Below are 26,341 nucleotides of genomic sequence, written 5' to 3' on the forward strand. Positions count from 1 at the left end.
CTTATATGAAGACAATTTGTCAGTTGAAAAGTCAGCTGCTACTCACCTCAGCAGTTGAAATTCCCACCACTGAAGATATAAAAGAAATCTGTTGTGATGATGTCACTAGTGGTGATGGCCTCTTCTTAAAGGGACAGATTCCGCAATACGACAGGGTGGACGACCATTCAAGGGACATGGACAAACTCTTCTTTTTTATTAAATAAAAATATTGTTTTTATTACAAAATGATCAATACACTCAATCTGAGTAATATCTTATATTACAAAATATTAATAGGAAATATATATATATATTTTTTGGATTTGACTATTTTACTCTCATTCAAATTTAATGAGCAGTGTCTGGGACATAGCAAAACAACATACATCCTCTCATACAAAACTAAATAAAATATAGAAATTGTATCTAAAGAGCCAAATAATGCTTTTGTTATAAAAAAAAAAAACATAGCCTAGTATAACACACATTTCATAGTCATTTGTATGATGAGTCATCATGGCAAATGAGTTATTTATGTTCAGGACACCAAAAGGCACCAAATAAATATGACCCAAATAAAAAAAGTGTGTGTTTTACATGAATTTAGAAATGTTTATAGATCTGTTATTTATTATTTGGTTTCACTGTTTGGATGGTGTTACTGTCTGCAAACAATGACAAATATTTTATCAAAAATCTGTGTTCATGCCACCTTATACAATTACTTAAGATCATTAGCAATTAATATTTTTATGAAAACATGTTTTAAGTTAGGAGTCCCTTATTTTTCTGTATTGAAGGTTGCAACCCTGGCTAAACTGAACATCCAATGAGATCTCTCAGTCTGGCCGACAGCCCCGACGCAGATACAAACATGTTGAGCCTGACGAGAGGAACACACCATACAAACAAGCCTGACTGTCACTGGACGTTCAGCTGACGCTTGCCAACGACTGATCGGGTTTAAAGCTGCATGCCAGATCATCCACCAATCCCACGCTTTACAGGTAGATGCAGCGAGAGAGGAGAAGAAAGAGACCGAATACAGAAAACCACAGAAGGGAAGAAAACTCATTTGAAAAACATACATAAGCAAGACATAACAGACCTCATTTTGTGTTTTTACTTTTAGCTTTTATTCGGTCTTCCATTAAAATAATCAAACTTAAAGATTTCTCTAACTTTTTATTTATGCAAATGATTGCAACTAGCCTAATCAGCATAGCTTTTATCCAGCTCGATTGTATAACTATTTTAACCAAAAAGACTGCAAACTTATTGTAATTGTCACTTTAGATCTACGTAATTTCATAAAAGAAACAAAAAATAAAATATAAACTGGTAAAATGATTTATGTAATGTAACTACACATGCATTAAAAACAAAAATCTACCACTACAACTAAGATATGTACACTTCATGTAGTTCATTATTTGCATAAAACAGGAACAAAACAATAAGCAACAAGGATTAAAAAGGTACATCAAATTTGGAATCTGAAAAGCTGGTGTTCTGTTTTGTTATTTGTTTTTAAAACTATTACAGTAATGCATTTTATTCACTGCTGTTGCGCAGTACCAGATTACAATGTAGATTGTTTTTTTTTTTATATATCACTATAACAACATGCTTATGTTTTTGGAATAGTGAACAAGAGTAATTTATGAATGGTTTCTTTAATGCCACAGCGTCTATGGATCATCTTATGTCGGCAGGTCGGAGCTGTCGCTCTCCTTCAGCCAAAAAGATCTGCATTGCCCTGTACAACAGGTGAACCCCTAACTCCCGTTTCCTTCGTACAAGCCAAGTTGACACCACACCATAGTAGTCTCCTCTTTTCTGGTTTGTGAGCATCTTCAGCCCTTTTAAAAGATCAACAGGTAAACAGACATTAAGATGTAAATTTGTGCTGTAAAGAATGTGTATAACTAGCGGAGCGTCTCTTTACCGATAGCATCCACCATACAGGCCTCACGTGTGTAGGCTTCCACAGCAATGACATTCTGGAAACAGTGCAGGGATATCACTCCGTGCCCAGCATTCCAGACCTGCAGGATGTGCTGCACTTTTGAGCAGAGTTTCTGGAGACACGAAGAGAAAAATACTGTGATTGCATCATCATATTAAAAACATGAGCGAGAGTGGTACTAAAATGACAGTGAGATGCAAGGATGTCATTCTTTACTCTACTACGTTGCAGGACAATATACAATTCATTGTTATTTAGAAGTGAAGAAAGACCCACTCGCAATAACAATTTAAATTAACCTTTTGAGTAGATTGTTTTCAAAGCACCAGTTCAAAAACTGGATGATTAAGTCTAGAGCTGCAACTAACGATAATTTTTTCTGTCGACTAATCTAACGATTATTTTTTCGATTAGTTGACTAATCTAACGATTATTTTTCGATTAGTTGACTAATCTAACGATTATTTTTATTACAATAAATAATCTAATATTCTTTTTTTTTTAATAAGCTATATAATAAATATAATATTTCAACCTTTATTCATTTTCAACCAATGTGGTTGAAGTTTTTACAGTATAAAATAAATAAGAGGCAAAGAAAATGATTTTACTATGGTAAATATGAGCTTACGATAGCGTTTATAATTAAACCACAGTAGCCATAAATTTACAGTTGTCTGAGACGTCATGAAATGTTCTTTAGCATCACAAACCATAAAATGTAGTCAGGGTTCTGCTATGGTTTAGCATGGTTTCCAGAGATCTGGAGCTGATTCTGGGTAGCTCGGTGGTTTGTGACTGTTGTCTCGCGGCGCGCTGTCTTTTAAGGGGCTGTTCACATATCACTTCTTTTGGGCACTCAAGTTCATTATTTCCAATGTAGGCGCGCGATAAGTGCGCTCATAATGGAAGCGACGCGGTCACGGTGCGACGCGCTCGTTTTTTTTCAGGCCCGTGCGCACCTCATCGAGTTAAAAACATCTCAACTTTTCAGAATGGCGCAAGCGCAAGAATATCAGACCTGAAGCAGGAAGTTGGTCACTAGATCACACGGTAACCAGTTAAACCGTAACACCGGAGAGCGCCAGGATGTTTTCCTCTGAGGTGCTCGCGCATCGCAGTTGTGCTGCCGTGGTACACCATATCGGTTTTGCAAAGGGAACAAAGGGCCATTTTATTTGGCCTCTGTTTAAAGTATTCCCATACTTTTGATAACAGTGGTCTCTGTTTTTGTGATAGAATGCAACTTTCTCCATTCCCAGTATGCCATTACGCGAAATGCAAACAGTGTGACGCGTCGACGCATTTCACGCACGTCGACGTATTTTTGAAGTCGTTGCAGCACTAATTAAGTCCAACGATCCAAACCTATTAGACATGTAAACTTCTGTCCCTTAAAGGGCTCATATGATGCAAATTTAAATTTTCCTTTCTCTTTGGAGTGTTATGCTGTTATGCTGTGTTAACACCAAACGCGAATAGACATTTCAATTTTAAGTCAATGCAAAGGCACGTTTACGCGCGTCTGGAGGTCTCAAAGCGCGAATGATGCGTTTAGCACGGCGCAGAAGTATGGCAAGCCAAAAGGGTCAGAATTACGCCTAGATTAAACGCGTTTGCATACAAAACGCCGTTTTTTACGGCGTTTAAAACGGTATTAGCGCCGTCAAATACGCCGTCCTTATAGCAGACGCCGTAAAAAACGCGCGTAAACCGTAAAAAACGCCGCAAAAAACGGCGTTTTAGTGTTTGTAAAAAGCGCCGCTTTTAACGCCGTCGGCTTGCCACAGGACGCCGTAAAAAACGCCGTTCTGAATGCACAAAAGCGCGCGTTATTTACGGCGTTTTCCTTGTAGTATAATGAGCCACGCCCGCTGATTTCCACAGCCAGTAATAATGAACTGTTCTCACCCAATCAAAGACGAACAGAACCAGACCAGACTAATTTACCACAGATCGTTTAAGCGGAAGAAGTGCCTGTGAACTGATAGGAATATTAAGTAACTTTTTATATATTTTAATCGCTACAAACATTGAACATAGGCCGATTACACATCTTTATCCTACTTGAATGTAACTGTTAATTATTTAACAATTACAAACCCTAGTTTATATATCATTTACTACCCAAATACCTTTTATGTATATACATAAAGTGCTGGTTCGAAATATTCAATTAGCTTTGAGTCATTTAATTTCCAATACAAGAAATCATACATGATAACGGAAGTCGACCAGAGAGTGTGTAAAAGCTGTGCAGCTACAGAAGTTGGAGGCAATGGTCCTAGTCTTGTTGACCACTATACACCGCTACAACCGCTGGTTCGAGCCCCGCTCCAAACTGATTCTGGTATACAGGGGAGTTTATTTGCTGTTTAACAAACAAATATACGTTGAGGCATTGCTTCCACACATATCATTTTTTTCCGCTCTCATGATAATAATGAGTTGTTTAGTTAAAACGGCATATTTTCTCGTAATAACGAGATGTTACGTCCTTAAAACGACACATTTCTTTCTCAACAACATTTCATAAAAAACAGTATGATTTTCCTGTTATAGATTACATAATGTGAGCAAGCGAAGCGATTGTCCGAGCTGCTGTCGCCGTGGTCCTGACATGAAAGAGCATCTGCACGCTACTGAAATTCGAAGAATACACTGTTTTAAATGTATAGTAATATTTTTACTGTAACGTCATGCTTATTTGGATTAATCTCCAATCTTACTACAATATTCTATCCAATAACTGCATTCAGACCAAGAGGATATGACATGATCAAATCAAACCAGTTACAAAAAGAAAAAAAGAGGAGTGACAGTTTGATTCTATTATTATTACATCACTATTATTAATATTTCGTTCTGTCTGAAAAACGGAAAAAACGAAAATGAAGCTATATTTTTCGTATTTTTTTGTTTGTGGATAAAAATGATCTTATGCATTTGTGCGTGAGCGGCCCTGAAACGCCACTTTTCAACTCAGCCTGTCTTCACTGTCTGTCCTAAAGCAGAATAAGAGTTCATCTGATACAGCTCTGCAATTTAGTCACATCGTTTCTTCATATTGTTTGGCTGTTGCGACTATATTTCTTGCAAATATAGATCTCATATAAAGAGCAACACTGCACTTCTAGGGTCGGTGGCGTCTGGGCTTCTTATCTGCATTGTCCTCGCCTCACACCCACGCTCAGCGCAGCCTATTCCTTAAAGCCTGGAATATACCCCATGCCCAAAGATTCGATGCGACGCACGGCTCGATTCAGGTAAAGATAGCAATGTATAGTCAATAATATATAATAATCGGACTAAAAATGGGCCTAACGCCGCCCACGCATGTGAAAGAAATATTAAAGAATAGTTTATTTGCTTATTTGTTTTTACCCACGAAAAAAACATCTAGCTTAATTTAATTTTTCCGTTTCTCAAACAAAACAAAATAACAACAACAATAATAATAGTCTAATAATTATAAAATCAAACCGTTTGTCACTCAAATAAATAAAATATAAAAAAAAAAAACATTTTTTTTAACAGCAGAGAGAAGTGCATGTGGGTGACATAAAACAATTGCATGTGCATGTCAGTGCTGCTATATTGTTAGCTAAAACTTTTTAAAGGCTCAAATGAAATAAAATAAAAATTTAAATAAAAATAAAACAAATCTATTAGATTAAAAACTTAAACTGAAAATAAAGATGCTGCCTCCACAACAAAATAAATTAAATAACTAAATTAAGTAAGTTCTAAAGAACAACAAAAAATAAATAAATATTCTGTCAAATACAGAGTTTTAAACAGTATCTGCGCCGCAAAATACGTCGTTGTGATAACAAACGCCGTAAAAAACGTGCGAAAATACGCCAGTGACGCCGTATTTGACGGCGTTTTAGTGTGTATGAAAACGCCGTTTTTTACGCCGTTCATGTTGCCATATGACGGCGTAAAAAACGTCGTTTTGGTTGCACAGAGAACGCGTTACGGCGTTTTGCTAATAGTATAATGAGCCACGCCCACTGATTCCTACAGCCAGTACGTATGAACGGTTTTCCAATCGGCCAATTGTAATGCTGCTCATTAAAACTGCTCAGTCGGTGCCACATTATTTTATATTTGCCCGTTACATTTTTATTTTGAGCAAATCTGAGTCGTGATACTCTGTTCGTGTTTTCTGGATAATCGCAAATGTCAGTACAATTTAAATGAATTAAAGATTGTTTAAAGCAGTGGGTCTCAAAGTGTGGTGCGAGTAGCACTAGTGGTACTCAGGCTCCCTCTAGTGCTACGAAGAGGAATCACTAAATGAAACATTAATGAACGTTAATAAATTTTAATTTGATCTTTATTTGAGTAAAGTTGTTTTTTTTGGTTGTGTTGTTGTTGTTTTACATCTAAGTACAGTACAGTTTTTATTTCACTTTTGGTACAACAGATTTTAATTCAATCATTTTTTTTCATTTACCGGTATGTAAGCACAGTACAGTGTTAATGCTCAAACTGTGTATTTACAATGTTGAAGTGGCTGACAACAATAAATAAAACTGCCTCGTGTAAAACTGTGCAGAGCTGTAGCTGAATAGTTAGGCCTACGCTGCTGAAATGTAATGTTGCTCATTATGGTGCTGCTTGGAGAGCCAAATATTTTCTGAAGTGGTTGGTATAAAAAGTTTGAGAACCACTGGTTTAAAGAAATGGTATAAAATGAATTCATGCTTTTTAAGAACTTCTCAGTAAAACATTTATTCTTTCCCCTTGTAGAGTCATCAAGGATCCAACTTATTATGCAATAAATTATGCAAAAAATATTTGGCAGAAGAGCTGGGCCAACAGATGAAACTGGTTCACTTTCATTAAATGGACAAAACATAGACCTAACCTTTTCAAGTTTGTTTAGAGTATGTCCCGTTATACATTATTACTTTCATGTTTTTATTTCTTGACTCCAAAAAAAAAAAAAAAAAAAAACTGTCCCCAAAACATACAAATTTTTTTTTGGGAAAGTTGGTCATGTTTTTACATTTTTATAGACCCAAATAAGTGCTGCTTGTGGCAATGACTTTAATAGTCATTATTTTAATATGTAAATATGTTAAGATGTTGTAGTAGTCATTTTAATTTTAGGTCATGTGAATCAATGTCTGTGTTTAGGTCTTCTGGAATGTTGGTGAAATAAAAGTGCCAAGTTTCCACACCAAATTTGTTTTCTAATTTATTATTTAACAGTCAAATACATTCAGATCTTGCCCCACAATTTTTAACAGAGCTGAAAGGAAACAAAAAAAAAAGAAAAAAAAAAGGTGACGCTTATACCTTCCCAAATCCGAGAGATCCTTTTATTGCAAGGAGCATTAATTCCCTGAATTCCTCTTCTTCTGACACACCTCTTGGCAGGTAGAGAGTCAGGGCACAGGTTGAAGCATATGGAATCCTTCAGGTAGGCTCCTCTTGGTCATAACATTCCACTTGGCACTTTTGCTAAAAAGCAAATTATTAACCACCACCTCCCACAACTGGCCACAGGAGTTCAGCCCAGAAGTGAACTGCTGGATCTTACTAGCCAGATTCAGATTTTAGTTTTGCTTTAAATAAGTTATAGGCTTAGCATTTAAAATAAATGTTGTTCGTAAATAATTGCAATATAATTTATTTTATGACATACAGTTAATTAAAACACGAGGAAGAGGGTTTTTCCTAATAGCAGGACCTTTGCAAATGTTTATTGAACTGAATCAATATAACAAGTACGGTATTTTGAGTGAGTTTACTATTAATAGTAACTAAAATTGTAACTATTTTCTCATTTTGCTCTATTTTGACAAAAAGAGTCCAAACAAAGCCACAGCAGAACAATGTCCTCTTCAAGCAACAGCAGCCTTTGGTATTAAATGATTCACTTTATTCCTCATTGAATGAATCAGCCATTTGAATTAATTATTTAATGTCTTACTCTAACCTCTCTTCTTTGAAAATTTACATTTGTGATTATAAAATTTTTCAAGGTAGTAGTAGCCTTAATTAAGAAGAAATTTAAAATGAGAAGAGTCTAACTTCAAATAGTCGCTAAAGAACATTTTTTGACTTACACAGAACTTTAAGGATAGATACATTTTAACAAAGACTGAAGTCAATCCAGAATAGTAGCTATGTAATATACACAAATTTAAACTAATTTAAACTGCCTAACTAAATTAAAATCCTTGCCCTAAAAGGATCTCTTGGCTTTGGGAAGGTGTAGGCTAAGTGTTCTAAAACTTAATTAACATTTTAAAGTCACTAAGCCAGGGCTGTCCAATCCTGCTCCTGGAGGGACACTGTCCTGAGAGTTTAGCTCCAACCCCAATTAAACACACCTGATCCAACTAATCAAGGTTTTTAGACCTACAGGAAATTTCCAGGCAGTTGTGTTGTGGTAAGTTGGAGGTAAACTCTGCAGAACAGTGGCTATCCAGGACAGAGTTTAGACACCCCTGCACTAATTTTGTCATATTCAATAATCCTGAATGATTAAAGGGATGGTTCACCCAAAAATGAAAAATTCTCACATCATTTATTCTAAACCCTTATATACAGGTTTTTATAGACCTGTATAAATTGTAGTACACCAGAATCTTCTGTCAGCTGTCGAGTGCAATTGTTCAGCTTCTGCTGACAACGCAAAATAAAGATTCTCCTGGCCATCTTCATATCATTATCAACCAACCAACCAATCGAGTGATTAAAATAACAATCGAACTCGGATGTAAACTAGTCTGGTCTGAGTCAGGTCATCATTGATTGGGTGAGAACAGTTCATTATTACTGGCTGTGGAAATCTGACAGCTGACAGAAGATTCTGGTGTACTACAATCAACTTTAGTGAGGTAAGGATTGCTTTGTTTCAGATTATATAAAACATGGGCGCTGTCCTGCAACCATTTTTCTCCAACCGCAATTAAACACACCTGATTCAGCTAATCAAGCCCTCAACAGCATACTGGAAACTTCTAGTCCGGTGTATTGCAAGTTGAGCTAAACTCTGCAGGACAGTGATCTTCTAGGACTGAGTTAAGACACCCCTGTTTCTGAACCTTGGATTTGTGTGCTGTCTTTAGCACTAAGTTGAATGTTCTTATTCTATTCTTAATTATCTCTTTTATTATATTGCTGAACATTTTGCATCCTGAAATGTAAATTTTCAAAGAAGAGAGGTTAGAGTAAGACATTAAATAATTAATTCAAATGGCTGATTCATTCAATGAGGAATAAAGTGAATCATTTAATACCAAAGGCTGCTGTTGCTTGAAGAGGACATTGTTCTGCTGTGGCTTTGTTTGGACTCTTTTTGTCAAAATAGAGCAAAATGAGAAAATAGTTACAATTTTAGTTACTATTAATAGTAAACTCACTCAAAATACCGTACTTGTTATATTGATTCAGTTCAATAAACATTTGCAAAGGTCCTGCTATTAGGAAAAACCCTCTTCCTCGTGTTTTAATTAACTGTATGTCATAAAATAAATTATATTGCAATTATTTACGAACAACATTTATTTTAAATGCTAAGCCTATAACTTATTTAAAGCAAAACTAAAATCTGAATCTGGCTAGTAAGATCCAGCAGTTCACTTCTGGGCTGAACTCCTGTGGCCAGTTGTGGGAGGTGGTGGTTAATAATTTGCTTTTTAGCAAAAGTGCCAAGTGGAATGTTATGACCAAGAGGAGCCTACCTGAAGGATTCCATATGCTTCAACCTGTGCCCTGACTCTCTACCTGCCAAGAGGTGTGTCAGAAGAAGAGGAATTCAGGGAATTAATGCTCCTTGCAATAAAAGGATCTCTCGGATTTGGGAAGGTATAAGCGTCACCTTTTTTTTTTCTTTTTTTTTGTTTCCTTTCAGCTCTGTTAAAAATTGTGGGGCAAGATCTGAATGTATTTGACTGTTAAATAATAAATTAGAAAACAAATTTGGTGTGGAAACTTGGCACTTTTATTTCACCAACATTCCAGAAGACCTAAACACAGACATTGATTCACATGACCTAAAATTAAAATGACTACTACAACATCTTAACATATTTACATATTAAAATAATGACTATTAAAGTCATTGCCACAAGCAGCACTTATTTGGGTCTATAAAAATGTAAAAACATGACCAACTTTCCCAAAAAAAAATTTGTATGTTTTGGGGACAGTTTTTTTTTTTTTTTTTTTTTGGAGTCAAGAAATAAAAACATGAAAGTAATAATGTATAACGGGACATACTCTAAACAAACTTGAAAAGGTTAGGTCTATGTTTTGTCCATTTAATGAAAGTGAACCAGTTTCATCTGTTGGCCCAGCTCTTCTGCCAAATATTTTTTGCATAATTTATTGCATAATAAGTTGGATCCTTGATGACTCTACAAGGGGAAAGAATAAATGTTTTACTGAGAAGTTCTTAAAAAGCATGAATTCATTTTATACCATTTCTTTAAACCAGTGGTTCTCAAACTTTTTATACCAACCACTTCAGAAAATATTTGGCTCTCCAAGCAGCACCATAATGAGCAACATTACATTTCAGCAGCGTAGGCCTAACTATTCAGCTACAGCTCTGCACAGTTTTACACGAGGCAGTTTTATTTATTGTTGTCAGCCACTTCAACATTGTAAATACACAGTTTGAGCATTAACACTGTACTGTGCTTACATACCGGTAAATGAAAAAAAATGATTGAATTAAAATCTGTTGTACCAAAAGTGAAATAAAAACTGTACTGTACTTAGATGTAAAACAACAACAACACAACCAAAAAAAACAACTTTACTCAAATAAAGATCAAATTAAAATTTATTAACGTTCATTAATGTTTCATTTAGTGATTCCTCTTCGTAGCACTAGAGGGAGCCTGAGTACCACTAGTGCTACTCGCACCACACTTTGAGACCCACTGCTTTAAACAATCTTTAATTCATTTAAATTGTACTGACATTTGCGATTATCCAGAAAACACGAACAGAGTATCACGACTCAGATTTGCTCAAAATAAAAATGTAACGGGCAAATATAAAATAATGTGGCACCGACTGAGCAGTTTTAATGAGCAGCATTACAATTGGCCGATTGGAAAACCGTTCATACGTACTGGCTGTAGGAATCAGTGGGCGTGGCTCATTATACTATTAGCAAAACGCCGTAACGCGTTCTCTGTGCAACCAAAACGACGTTTTTTACGCCGTCATATGGCAACATGAACGGCGTAAAAAACGGCGTTTTCATACACACTAAAACGCCGTCAAATACGGCGTCACTGGCGTATTTTCGCACGTTTTTTACGGCGTTTGTTATCACAACGACGTATTTTGCGGCGCAGATACTGTTTAAAACTCTGTATTTGACAGAATATTTATTTATTTTTTGTTGTTCTTTAGAACTTACTTAATTTAGTTATTTAATTTATTTTGTTGTGGAGGCAGCATCTTTATTTTCAGTTTAAGTTTTTAATCTAATAGATTTATTTTATTTTTATTTAAATTTTTATTTTATTTCATTTGAGCCTTTAAAAAGTTTTAGCTAACAATATAGCAGCACTGACATGCACATGCAATTGTTTTATGTCACCCACATGCACTTCTCTCTGCTGTTAAAAAAAATGTTTTTTTTTTTTTATATTTTATTTATTTGAGTGACAAACGGTTTGATTTTATAATTATTAGACTATTATTATTGTTGTTGTTATTTTGTTTTGTTTGAGAAACGGAAAAATTAAATTAAGCTAGATGTTTTTTTCGTGGGTAAAAACAAATAAGCAAATAAACTATTCTTTAATATTTCTTTCACATGCGTGGGCGGCGTTAGGCCCATTTTTAGTCCGATTATTATATATTATTGACTATACATTGCTATCTTTACCTGAATCGAGCCGTGCGTCGCATCGAATCTTTGGGCATGGGGTATATTCCAGGCTTTAAGGAATAGGCTGCGCTGAGCGTGGGTGTGAGGCGAGGACAATGCAGATAAGAAGCCCAGACGCCACCGACCCTAGAAGTGCAGTGTTGCTCTTTATATGAGATCTATATTTGCAAGAAATATAGTCGCAACAGCCAAACAATATGAAGAAACGATGTGACTAAATTGCAGAGCTGTATCAGATGAACTCTTATTCTGCTTTAGGACAGACAGTGAAGACAGGCTGAGTTGAAAAGTGGCGTTTCAGGGCCGCTCACGCACAAATGCATAAGATCATTTTTATCCACAAACAAAAAAATACGAAAAATATAGCTTCATTTTCGTTTTTTCCGTTTTTCAGACAGAACGAAATATTAATAATAGTGATGTAATAATAATAGAATCAAACTGTCACTCCTCTTTTTTTCTTTTTGTAACTGGTTTGATTTGATCATGTCATATCCTCTTGGTCTGAATGCAGTTATTGGATAGAATATTGTAGTAAGATTGGAGATTAATCCAAATAAGCATGACGTTACAGTAAAAATATTACTATACATTTAAAACAGTGTATTCTTCGAATTTCAGTAGCGTGCAGATGCTCTTTCATGTCAGGACCACGGCGACAGCAGCTCGGACAATCGCTTCGCTTGCTCACATTATGTAATCTATAACAGGAAAATCATACTGTTTTTTATGAAATGTTGTTGAGAAAGAAATGTGTCGTTTTAAGGACGTAACATCTCGTTATTACGAGAAAATATGCCGTTTTAACTAAACAACTCATTATTATCATGAGAGCGGAAAAAAATGATATGTGTGGAAGCAATGCCTCAACGTATATTTGTTTGTTAAACAGCAAATAAACTCCCCTGTATACCAGAATCAGTTTGGAGCGGGGCTCGAACCAGCGGTTGTAGCGGTGTATAGTGGTCAACAAGACTAGGACCATTGCCTCCAACTTCTGTAGCTGCACAGCTTTTACACACTCTCTGGTCGACTTCCGTTATCATGTATGATTTCTTGTATTGGAAATTAAATGACTCAAAGCTAATTGAATATTTCGAACCAGCACTTTATGTATATACATAAAAGGTATTTGGGTAGTAAATGATATATAAACTAGGGTTTGTAATTGTTAAATAATTAACAGTTACATTCAAGTAGGATAAAGATGTGTAATCGGCCTATGTTCAATGTTTGTAGCGATTAAAATATATAAAAAGTTACTTAATATTCCTATCAGTTCACAGGCACTTCTTCCGCTTAAACGATCTGTGGTAAATTAGTCTGGTCTGGTTCTGTTCGTCTTTGATTGGGTGAGAACAGTTCATTATTACTGGCTGTGGAAATCAGCGGGCGTGGCTCATTATACTACAAGGAAAACGCCGTAAATAACGCGCGCTTTTGTGCATTCAGAACGGCGTTTTTTACGGCGTCCTGTGGCAAGCCGACGGCGTTAAAAGCGGCGCTTTTTACAAACACTAAAACGCCGTTTTTTGCGGCGTTTTTTACGGTTTACGCGCGTTTTTTACGGCGTCTGCTATAAGGACGGCGTATTTGACGGCGCTAATACCGTTTTAAACGCCGTAAAAAACGGCGTTTTGTATGCAAACGCGTTTAATCTAGGCGTAATTCTGACCCTTTTGGCTTGCCATACAGAAGACGCGAATTCACCTCGTTCGCGCGAATGACACGAATTGAGCGTCTGGCGCGATAGAGCGTCAAATTCGCGTATACAGCATCTAGTTTGCTGCTTAAACATTTTGAGATCATTCGAAATAATAAAAAAAAAATGAAAAGGTACCTCAAAAGTGAAATTTACGTCACTGTCTACGTTTACATGCACACTTTTTGGTTTGACTGGACTGAATTCATTACGATTGATGAATCTGATTGTAGTGTTCACTTGAATGTTAAATAAAGTGATCAGGTTGATGTCCGTGTTTATGTCACAAACTACAAATCGGAATAGATGTTTTTTTACATGCGCACACTGCTCAAATAGTGAAAGTGAAAAGCTATTTCTCACTGTTTGCACATAATAATAATAATAACCACTCTCCTACATGTTTTTTTTATTTGTTTTTAACAGCAGAATTAATATTTACCTGTTTATTGATAAATATACATATTTGTCATATACAAACTGCTGTGCTGCTGAAATTTATCATGTAAAAAAAAAAAAAATCTCCTGTGGATGAGTATCCAAGACAAGATTGTCCTGCTCCACTTCACAGTTGCTGAGTAAAAGTAGAGTTTTATAATTACAGGACATGCATTTATACAGCACTTTATTAAAAAAAGGAAAGCTCCTATGAGCTCCTTCTGTGCTCTTACATCATTACGTTATTTCTGCGTCCTTGCACATGTGCTGTCCTTTCAGTTTTGTGGCTCAATCCGATCAAGTGTTTACAGGCATCTTCAATCGTATTAGAGGAGTAATATACCACCACCTTCAATCGGATTGATATTTAATTCGAATCAAGCACAATCGGATTGGTTAAGGTGTTTAAATGAACGATTTCAATTCGATTGAGCCATCAATCTGATTACAAATGGATTATTTGGGTGCATGTAAACGTAGCCACTGTTAATAAGAGAGTCATTGCAACTGAACCAAAAAATTTAAACAGATGTAAATATACGCATTTTCTGCCTCATCTTAAATTGCGACATTTCTAAATGTATTTTAATAGACTGATTCATGCAGTGAAAGAACATACTCTAAATGTGCACGCGCACTAGTCGAACCTGCTAGACTTCATCACGTAATGTATGCGCACACTCTGTAGGTCTGTTTTGTTTGCTTTTTGCAATATACTCATTAATAGTTGAGTAAATAATGTTAAAACAACAATTACGATATTATCGCAGACCATACACATTGCACACCTCTACAGTTTAGATTTGTATAATGGATTGTCTTCTTGATTCACCAGTTTACATTTACAGCTCTGTGTGTTTGCAGGGTAAAAACAAAGGTCGATTTTCACATTGTTCTGAACTCTGAACAAAACAACAGTTTTATTTTATGCTCATTCATTCTCTGTCAGCTGGTGAAGTGTTTGGTAGAATATAACGGTAACAGCTAGGGTTGCCACCTTCAATACAGAAAAATAAGGGACGCGTGAGGGTGGGGGGGGACACCCCTCGGGGCCACAGGTCCGGTGACGTGCCAGTGGTGGTAAATCACAACTTAAAACATGTTTTCATAAAAATATTAATTGCTAATGATCTTTAGTAATTGTATAAGGTGGCATGAACACAGATTTTGGATAAAATATTTGTATAATATAATATTTGTAAATATTTTTACTCATGTTTATGATCTCTGCTGAATAAAGTGCTTCATTCTTTTTTCTGAGGAAATCCATTTCTCAAATCCTCAACCACATCACATCTTTTTGGGGTGAATTATGTCTTATTCCTCTCATCATGAAGCGAACAGTAAAATAAAATAAAAACTTGAACAGTCTCGCTGCTTTTTCTTCTGTGTGGGCGTATTCAAGCCGCGCTTCAGTTTGAATCTGAATAGCGCGTTCAGCGTGGGGGCGTGGTCACATTAGATATAATGAAGGGAGACGTGAAAAACAGACATCGCGTTGTTTTCATATGGATTACTTTATCACAGAATATCTGTTAGCAGCACTTGTTTAGTTTTAAAGAAGACATGTCAAACTTTCTATAGATATCTCTCTCATGTCTCTTCGTTGAGTATTCACGGAGTTACAGTTCATTTTAATGACGTGTTTGTAAATGACGATCAGCGGAGACAAAGACTGTAGACAGCGCACCTTGTTTGTTATCTTTATTTTATAAGTGCACAAAGGTGTTTTGTTATTATGTCTGTATCCAAAAAAAGTAGACCCTTTACAGATTCGATTGATGTATTGCTCTTATCTGTACGATTAAAACAGTGTAAATTTAAGTTCTTTTCGGGGTTATCAGGAGAAAATTACTCAAAACGCATATGCGTTAATCGACTTCAAAGGGTTAACTAACATTAACAAAGATTAATAAATACTGTAACAAATGTATTTCTTACTCATTGTAAGTTCATGTTAGTTAATACACAAATGTTTAATAAATGAACCTTATTATGAAGTGTATGAATGTTGTTCTCCCGAGGCATGCTGTCACACATCTGACAAGCCACCGTGCGCAACACTCGCCGAATAAATTGTGCTTGATACTCATTTCCGCTGAGCAGCCTCTGCCATTCTTTCATATCGACTCTCTGCCGAGAGACCTGCCCTCCTCTGACTCTGATTGGCATTACTTCCTGCAACACCTCGACAGACCTGGGAATAACATAAGGATCCTATTTGAGGACTTCAGTTCGGCCTTTAATACCATCATGTCTGACTTTCTCTCTGACAAACTCACACAGCTCTCCATGCCCAACCTCCATCTGTCAGTGGATCGACAGCTTCCTGACAGACAGATAGACAGCAGCTAGTGAGGCTGGGCAAACCCACATCCAGGACTATCACAATCAGCACCGGTGCCCCTCAGGGATGTGTTCTCTCCCCACTGCTCTTCTCCCTGTACACTAATGATTGCACATCTAAGGACCCCTCTGTCAAGCTCCTGAAGTTTGCAGATGACACTACAGTCATCGGCCTCATTCAGGACGGTGACGAGTCTGCTTACAGACAGGAGGTAAAAGAGCTGGCTGTCTGGTGCAGTCTTAACAACCTGGAGCTTAACACGCTCAAAACAGTGGAGATGATCGTGGACTTTAGGAGAGACCCCCCTGCACTCCCCCCACTCACCATCATGAACAGCACTGTGACTGCAGTGGAGTCATTCAGGTTCCTGGGAACCACTATCTCTCAGGACCAGAAGTGGGACAATCACATTGACTCCATTGTGAAAAAGGCCCAACAAAGGTTGTATTTCCTTCGCCAGCTGAGGAAGTTTAACCTGCCACAGGAGCTGCTGAAACAGTTCTACTCAGCCGTCATTGAGTCTGTACTGTGTACTTCAATAACTGTCTGGTTTGGTTCAGATACCAAATCAGACATCAAGAGACTAAAGCGAACAGTCAGGCCTGCTGAAAGGATCACTGATACCCCTCTGCCCAGCCTCCAAGATCTTTACATCTCCAGAGTGAGGAAAAGGGACTCCTCACACCGAACCCACTCTCTCTTCCAACTATTGCCTTCTGGTCAGCGCTACAGAGAACTGACCACCAGAACAGCCAGACACAAGAACAGTTTTTTTCCTGCAGGCTTTATTCAACCTGAACAATTAATCTTAATAATTATACATCATCCAGCACAACTAACATAGTTATTTGACATATCTATAAACTGCACACTTTGTAAATAACATATCTGCACACTTATAACATACATGTAAATTTTCTTCCTATACTTCTATTTCTGTATATATATACTACATTATTTAATCTTCTTTTATAATATTAGTGTTACATCCCTATTGTGTTCCTCCTATGTTTGTACTTTCTTCTACACTAGAAGCTCCTGTCAACAATTCAAAGTCCTTGTGTGTGTAAACATACTTGGTAATAAAGCTCTTTTGATTCTGATTCTGAATGACAACTCTATCTGGACCTTGTTGTCCCAGTGACAAATGGAATACAAATTAATTTTAAATGAAAAGTTTTTAAATTCCTTGTTTTATTGTTGTAATTTTTTTTTAAAGATTATTTTACTTATGTAAAGCACTTTGAAATCCCATTAGGGCTGGGTATTGTTCAAAATCTTTCGATCCAGTGCCAATTTCGATACCGGTTAAAAATCCATTTCAACATCAAAACAAATACATTAAACACAAAACTTTACATTTTCACCTTAATTAAAACAAATTCTGGAAACACTTCACACTCAGGATTACATTTTTAATACAACTCGTTGTGCTTTTTGGATAGGGGTGTGCCATTCAGGGGTGGACTGGGACCAAAAAGTTGCCCTGGACTTTCTAGCCTACAGCAGCCCACCACATCATAATGCAAACACCCGTTTTCATGACATTTGTTAATTAAATTTTTAAGTAAAGTTTGGGGATTTTAACCAATAGGGCAACTGATCCTTTTTTGGAAAAAAAAGAAAAAGAAAAAAAAAGAACAACAGCTGTTCATTTAGCGACTCCTAGTGAGTGATACATGCTCATCAAGACACAAACATTACTCTAGAACTCACACTTTGCATTCAGTCCGATGGGCTATCGTGAATAGTGATGTAAAATTCCTAACTTGATTTGCCTTGTTCACTCGCTTGAAGGGGTGAAACGGATCGTAACTGATCGTTTGCACTGGTTTCTAAATATTGCTGATTCAAGCGTTTTAAACAATTCACGTGCGTTCGAAGCTTGCGCTCACTCATTTAAAGCACTGTTTGTCTCTGCGTGTATTCTCGTAAACACAGTCGGTTGTGTGTCAAGTGAACGTATACAGTGGCCTGCTGCTCAGAGAAATTTGCTGTACCGGATAAATCTGTCTCTCTCTCTCCTTTATTTAGACAACGTGAAAGGGGGCGTGTTTCAAGATATGGAATGGAGTAGACCAAACTAAACAGGGAGGGAGGGCAAAACACTCATCCAAACAAATGCTTCATTAAATTGGTGGTATTGCTGGCTTTGGTTGCAATGCTCTTATTGCATATGTTGCACGTTGTTGACTCGGCATCCACTTTTATAAAGTGTAGCCACACTTTAGACCTCTTTGGCATTGTAAAACGGAAACGTTTTGAGAAAAAACAACTACACTTGTGTTGTATGACTGCGAGTATCTTCAGAAATCCTCCCCGTCACGTCACGTGGTGGTGGACAGCCAATCACGGCGAATTTAGGTCCTTACATACACGTATGCTACAAGCTCACACAGACACAGCCGCCTGGCAAAAAAAAAAAAAAACGCCCGCTTGGCTTTTGGAACCGAAATTTGGCACCGAAAGATAAATAATTTTTCGATACTCATAGTATCAAAGTTTTTCATTTTCAAGTTCGGTACCCAGCCCTAAATACCATTGTGTATGAAATGTTCTATATAAATAAACTTGCCTTGCCTTTTCATTCATGAAGCATGTTCAACATGGACGTGTTCAACTCTTGCAGTGTTAACAGATAACGACAGCTAACCCAAATATTCAAAATAAATTAATGCAAATCAACAACCGCATGTATAATATACGTCTATAAATAGCTATAGATTACATATATGCTTCCTGGAGAGGGAGAGAGAGATGCAACGTTGCAGAAATGCATGACAATACATATAATAAAATAAAATAAAAATAATTCACAATATTATTGTTTTGATGAATAAAATACAACCCTGATAAACAAAATTATCAATTTCAAGCATTGGAATAGTAGGGTAGATCTTCTGCAAATCCCTCTTATATCAAAGTGAGTAATAAAAACAGATCTAACCTTGGAGGTCTTATCTCCTTTGAAATATTCCAGAGCTTCATAGAGATGACTGTAAGGTCTAGAGCGCTTGCCCTTTCCAACATAGAAAACCGCACTGATGAACGTCTGAAAACATTCTTTAGGATTCATGGACTGACTTCGATAGGGTAGATTCTTCGTCACTCTGTAAAGCAGCAGTAAGCAAAACATATTAGTGAACAATAAAAGAAGCAGTCATTGTCCAAATAAAGTTGAGGGAAACCATGTACCGTGGATCAAGCAGCAGGTAGTTAAAGCTGGATTTAATGTAACCCTCCCGCCATCTCTTATTCTGATCTGGCTTATCAAACTGCTCACACAGGGCAAGCTCATCTGCTTGACAATTAGGAAGTATGAATCTGTGAAGCACATTTTCCAGTTCTGGGCTGTAACCTGCAGCTGAGAAAGAAATAGTTTATTAAACACAAGGAAGCATGACATTTGTGTGCGATCATTGATGATCTACTCTTTTATTACAAAGGGAACTTTCAATTAGTTGTCATCATTAAATACGATACAAAATATTAGACCTGTTTGACATTAATTTTCATAATATAGGAAGTTAATTAATGTTCATGTTGTAAATGAGAATGGCAACTAGCCATTGTATGAGACACAGAATTAAAAATGATGTATTCATGTGACTTTTGAGGGCAAGTTATATAACTACACACTTGTAACTAGGCATGTATAAAAGCTAACGGACCACATGGCCGCCTGTTGAGTACCCTGGCCTTAAAGGGGGGGTGAAATGCTATTTCATGCATACTGAGTTTTTTACACTGTTAAAGAGTTGGATTCCCATGCTAAACATGGACAAAGTTTCAAAAATTAAGTTGTATGTTTGAAGGAGTATTTCTGTTCCCAAAATACTCCTTCCGGTTTGTCACAAGTTTGGGAAAGTTTTTTTCGAGTATGGCTCTGTGTGACGTTAGATGGAGAGGAATTTCCTTATATGGGTCCTGAGGCACTTCTGCCGGAAGAGCGCGCTCCCGTATAGCAGAGCACTGAGAGCACAACAGACTTCACTGATCAGAGCGAGAGCGTCGCCAAATGTCACAAAAGGAGTGTGTTTTTGGTTGCCAGGGCAAGACAACCCTGCACAGATTACCAAAAGAGAAACAGCATTAAGGGACCAGTGGATGGAGTTTATTTTTTTAATGATTATTTATTAATTTTCCAAGGTTGCACAAGGTCCACAATTGTGACCACAAATAACTATGTACAAGACCAGGGTTTGCTTGTACAAAAAAAAACAAAAAAAAAAACAGTTAAGGGGTGGAATAACAACAACAACACAGCTCCAGGATTTCCACTGCTCCTCCTTGATAGCGCTCAGAAGTAATCCAATCGGATGACCTATTGAGTTATTATCAGAGATAGCTTTGTAACAAATTCACTCCAAGCCCTAAGTGTTTTTGGTTTGGCTTTGTTAATTCTCGCTGTAGTAAGTTCTAATAGTGCAATGTATTTAAATTCTATGAGCCACAATTTACCTGCTGGAATTGTAGGCTCATGCCAAATCTTAAAGATTATCTTTTTGGCTGCAGTTAGAGCAGTGTGAAGAATCCTACGCTGGCTAAGAGTCAGATCAAGATCTGCATCATTCAACAAACAGAGACTGGGGTGCTTAAGGATTACCTTATCACATAGTTCTGTCACAACTTAAAATACCTCATCCCAAAAGTTACCAATAAGTTTGCATTCATAAAACATGTGCATATAAGTACCCACAATATTTAAATTACAGAGTGAACAAAAGGGGGTAGGCAAGCGCTTCATTTTGTGCAAGATATTTGGAATGGCGTATGCCCTATGATGCAGTTTGTAGTGTATTAACTGATGGGCAAGATTTTTTGACATTGTTGGAATAGTGTCCCATATCCAGTCCCAATTTAGATTGCAAGGAGCTATGGAGTTTATTTTTACAGAGCATCAACGGAGTTGTGCAAGTGTTTGTGTTTGTTCCCTGCATTTCGAAGATGCTTGTTTTACAAACAAGGCCCAGTTTGACGACGGATTTGCACATCGTTTATTTCTTAAGGATAATGCAATCCCAACGAAAAAGGGTCACGATCGTGTGTTGGAACCGCAGGCGGTGAGTAAAACTGATTCAAATATCTCTGTGTTATTAACTTAGCTATCGGCGCGTAAGCACATCAAGTAAACAACATGCGATGTTGTCATCAAACTGCACTCTCCACATGTACAGCTTAAAAAAAAAAGAGACAAAGTGGAACTTAGTCATTTTCCAAAACCGCTAAGCAAATATATACAGTTTCAGTACATACCACATAGAGACTGATTGCTGATGCTGCTCTTGTTAAATTTCAGCCTCTGGATCTGATTCTGGATCATAAATATACGCTGAATCTGACTGTTAGCCATGGTTTGTTTCGGATGATGGTTTTTTCCTCAGGGTAATGTCACAGCTTCCACATGCTCTCAACGCAAAAGCTTACTGGCGCTCGTGAATCTTTAGCTCCGCCCACACGTCACGCCACCAGCCGCTCGTGTTTTTCCGGGGAAAATCGGTACAGACTATCTTTCTCTCAGAAATATAATAAAACTAAAGACTTTTTGGAGTTATGAAGGATGCAGTACTACTCTATAGGTACTCAAGATTAACAGGAGATTGAGTGAAAACGAGCATTTCACCCCCCCTTTAAGTATTTCACTAATGCTTTTTATTTTGGCATACATACCACTGGGGCTCACTGCGACAGATTTCTGGCTGTGTGGCGTATTCTGAAGGGATCTCTTTAACTTCTGTACGTACAGTGGGCGGGTTTGACTGTTTATGGGTCCTGGATATTCTCCCATTTCAATTAACTTGCTTCTAAGGTCCTTGTCAGTCAGACCACTTACTCCAACATCACTCTCCTGTTTGGTTTGGTAGCGGTCTGTGCTGCAGTCTGGACTTGTAGAGCCGAGCTGAAGCGAGCGCCAATCATAAAGCAGTGTGTCCTCAGAGCTACTGGTGCTTATCCTAGAGCTGAAGGAGGTACTGGCCATTGGGGGAACATGGGTCTCAATGAGCTCATGGCCCTCTTCAGTGTCAGTATAAAGGTATTCCACAGGTTCATCTGTTTCAGTAGTTAAGGGCTGTCCAGCAGGTGCGCAAGGATAGTTTGCCAGTGCCTGTCGCGAGCGTCCCGACAGTCGGCTCATGCTATACCGAGGAGTACATCCAGAGCACCCTGCATTAGCTCCTGGATTCCTCTGTGTCTTTGGGGAATCATACATCAACCTGGAGGCAGATTCTGAGTTATCTACCTGAAATGGCAAAGACCCTTGAGAGGCAAGTCCAAACGTGACACTAAACTCTTTGTCTCCTAGAGTAGGGAGGATCTGTGGCATTACTGTTGAGGATTTCTTCACTTCAGGAGTGGTAAGCTTATTACCAGCCTCACTGACACTTGTTTCCAACTGTGGTTCAACACTTCCTTCAGCAATTAACACAGTGTCAGCCATGCTGTCGGATAGGATTATTGTGTCAGCTTGGCTTTGACCATCTGAGATTACAGATAACTTGAGAGAGCTCAATTGTGAGTCAACATCCTCCATTTTGTCTTCATTGAAACTGTGCTTTGACGTAGCGTAAGGCGACTTCACAGTGTTGCGGCGCGAACGGGTAGCGGTGGGCAACGTCTGTTCAAAGAGGCAAGAGCTGGTCTGAAAGGAAGACAATTTTTGGCTCATTCTTTCAGAATGACGACTCAATCTGGACCTGGTTCTCCCAGTAACAAATGGACTTGGAATACAATCAGATTCAGTACTGGTCTCCTGAACCTTACCGGCATCTCGGACATCTGCGGATACACACGATTGTTCAGTAGGACCCCTGACTACCTCTTTTAGCGGTCTGTTTCCATCATTCCTAACACTGAAGCCACACGGCTCCACAGTCAAACCTGATGTGTGGTCACAGGGTTGGGATGAAGGTGGACTTGCACTGTTTTCAGTGCTGGGGCTCTGGTATGGGTCACTGCCACAGCTGTTGTACTCGCTGGACCCACTGCTGATGTGGGGCTGAATGATGCTCTTAAATTCATCATCATCATCATCATCATCCAGTTGAACAGGCCCCACAACAGTCTTGTCAAATTCATCTTCCCCTGTGTCAGCTTCTTTGGAAAATATGAATACATCATCAGGACACGTGACATCGATTCCCTGATTCTGTAACACGGTCGCCATACGCTTACAATCTAGGAAATCCACATATTGAGAAAGATCCGATGTAAGATCACTGGACTGATCAAGAGAGAACTGCTGATGCTCGTCTGGGCTGATAACAGGTAAATAATCAATACTTCCCCTGAAGGTCACACTCTTCCGGTTTTCCCGTTGAGACAAAACAGGGTTATTATGTAAAACATCACAGTCACTATCTGCGGCTTGATGCTGGTATGTCATGGATGGATTCTTCTTATTGTCCACAGCAGAGAGACCATTACTAGACAGCATGGGTAACTCCTTGCTCATGTCATCATTATTCCACACATGAGAGTCATGTGAGTCAAGATCGGACGTCTCTGAGAGCCAGAAAGCCTGGCTGTCTCTGTTCAAAGGTCTTCCATTGACTCTACAGCTGCTGGAAAAGGAGGACAGGCGTGTGCTGCTCAATGGTTCTGCTCCAGGGGGAATGAGCATTGAAGTTTCTGGACTGAACGAACTGTCGCTCATGGACTGTCCAGAGAGGATCGCTGGAAAACAAATAAAGACAATATTGTGGTAGTATGATGAAGTTCTCCTTCCGCAAGATAAAACACTATTATCTTTCACTTTCACTGCACATTTCTGTTAGAGCATGAGGCCTGATAACTAACCCAAATAATGACAACAAAAATCCTTACAATACTGGAATTTGGGAATGTCTAGCTCCTCTTTGGATGTATGGGATTCGTACTCTTGGAGAAGGCTTGCACATCTACTGTTCTCCTCCTGCTCCGCCAGATCAGATGGTTTATTCCCATCCTACAAATAAAGCAGTTAACACTTACATTTTTAGTGTTCCCAACTCGATATAAAGCACAGACTTAAATACGGATCATTACAGCAGGTCAGTACTGGAGATGGTAATGCACTGAATGTTTTACTTGATCTGTGAGGTTTGGGTTTCCTCCATTCCTTAAGAGTAATCGGAGATTCTGGAGACACCCCCAAGATGCAGCGATATGTAAAGGAGTCAGATCGTCAGTAGTCCTAAAACAACAATAACCAAAACTATAAAACATCAGGGTAACAGAAACACTTCCAAGGAATTTTCAAAGCACTATTTTTTTGGTTTTCAAGGACAGAGATCTCACTTACCAAACAATGTCAATATTAACTTTCAAATTCTAATAAATAAACAATAAATGAACAAAATAGTACAAATATAGTGCACCTATATGCACCAACTGTGGCAACTTTCAAATCTGAAAAGATACTAGGGTAAAGTTATTCAACAGCAAAATACAAGGTCAAACTCAGACAAACGGAAACAGTCAACAGGCTTTTCAAAATCCTAAATATTTGCAAGCAGGTTTGGAGACTAAACCAATCCCCCGTGGTCTTGTGTGACATCAGACCTGATCTGTGTCGTTCGTCACGCTGCACGGAGCAGCCGCTTCAGTTTTAACTGTAGTGTCTGTTCTTTTACTGAACTAAATGATTTGGATTACTATACAAAGTTGAATGGACGGATGGTGCCGATACGGCGGGGACAAGTGACGTCCCCGGTGTTGTAGCTCAAGCGTCAACCCCGTCGATTTTAACTATTGGAAATTAACTTTTTGGTAAAAAAAATGGGATTTACTATTAAAAATAAAACATGGAAGAAATATTGTGCTATGAACATTCTGCTGAACATTAGTCTTTAACAGGACTTTTATTTTGACGGGTTGACGTACCTTTACAGTTCTGTGTATGTGATGTGACGCTAGTTTTACTCAAATCAAACGGTCAGATGCTCATGAAGTGACTGTCAGAGCAGTTCTGGAGATGTTGTTCATGTGTTCTCGTCTTATTTAGAGAGACAGCAGACGCTGAAATTACGGCGAGCGTCACGTGCGCGTTAATAAAGGAAGTCGCACTTCTGCTCCATTCATTAACACAGACACGCAGAACATGCAGGATTCATATTTAAATAGACTGTTCCGGCTTAATATTTACAGATATTAGTCCATATCGTGATTTGATATAAGTGCAAATTCATTCAAAATTTGGCAAATTCCGTGCCATTCCGCGTTAAACTGTAAATTCCGTTTTTATGATTCTGCGATTCCCTTTCGTGTTTCCTGCATCGCAGAAATCATAGGGCCCTAGTTGTGGTACGCCAGCTCTATCTTGCAATGGACACACGCCACGACGTTCTCTTTACGTTTGCCCGCGCGCTCTAATCAAAACACTGCATGGCTTCGAGGCAGAGGAATTTGCCTGGATCATTTTTTGTAATGGAGTTACTGGAGTAATGGTTTCAGCCCTAGCTAATATGATGATCTACTCATCAGAGCGAGTGAGCAGTGGTGTAGCTGACCTGAGGTTGGGATCGGCTCCGTGCTGCAGGACCAGTTTGAGACAGCGCAGTCCTCTCTCAGACTCTTTCCCTGCCGCCAGATGAACAGCTGCCAGTCCGTCCTCGAGGATGGTGTTGGGGTCGGCTCCCTGACGCAGCAGAGACTCCACACACCTGCAGGAACACACACACACACACACACACACACACAACAGGGGTTAACCTCACACCACACACCTGCAGGAACACACACACACACACACACACACAACAGGGGTTAACCTCACACCACACACCTGCAGGAACACACACACACACACACACACACACACACACCAGGGGTTAACCTCACACCACACACCTGCAGGAACACACACACACACACACACACACCAGGGGTTAACCTCACACCACACACCTGCAGGAACACACACACACACACACACACAACAGGGGTTAACCTCACACCACACACCTGCAGGAACACACACACACACACACACACACACACACCAGGGGTTAACCTCACACCACACACCTGCAGGAACACACACACACA

General features: G+C 38.3%; 1 protein-coding gene across 1 annotated transcript in view; it reads right to left on the bottom strand.

The window, feature by feature from the left end:
* Positions 1-1,593: 1,593 nt before the first annotated feature.
* The window catches only part of LOC113119130 (uncharacterized), a 28,454-nt gene continuing 3,706 nt past the window's right edge, over positions 1,594-26,341 (bottom strand). Inside the window, exons 2-9 of the mRNA XM_026288355.1 lie at positions 25,804-25,956; positions 24,383-24,488; positions 24,140-24,260; positions 21,986-23,989; positions 19,511-19,679; positions 19,263-19,425; positions 1,931-2,063; positions 1,594-1,844 (exon numbers count right to left, since the gene is read on the bottom strand). Of these exons, the coding sequence (XP_026144140.1) occupies positions 1,681-1,844; positions 1,931-2,063; positions 19,263-19,425; positions 19,511-19,679; positions 21,986-23,989; positions 24,140-24,260; positions 24,383-24,488; positions 25,804-25,956 (3,013 nt within the window). The 3' untranslated portion in view covers positions 1,594-1,680. The remainder of the gene's footprint in view (positions 1,845-1,930; positions 2,064-19,262; positions 19,426-19,510; positions 19,680-21,985; positions 23,990-24,139; positions 24,261-24,382; positions 24,489-25,803; positions 25,957-26,341) is intronic.

The sequence above is a fragment of the Carassius auratus genome, chromosome 19 (assembly GCF_003368295.1).
Source record: "Carassius auratus strain Wakin chromosome 19, ASM336829v1, whole genome shotgun sequence".
Lineage (NCBI taxonomy): Eukaryota > Metazoa > Chordata > Actinopteri > Cypriniformes > Cyprinidae > Carassius > Carassius auratus.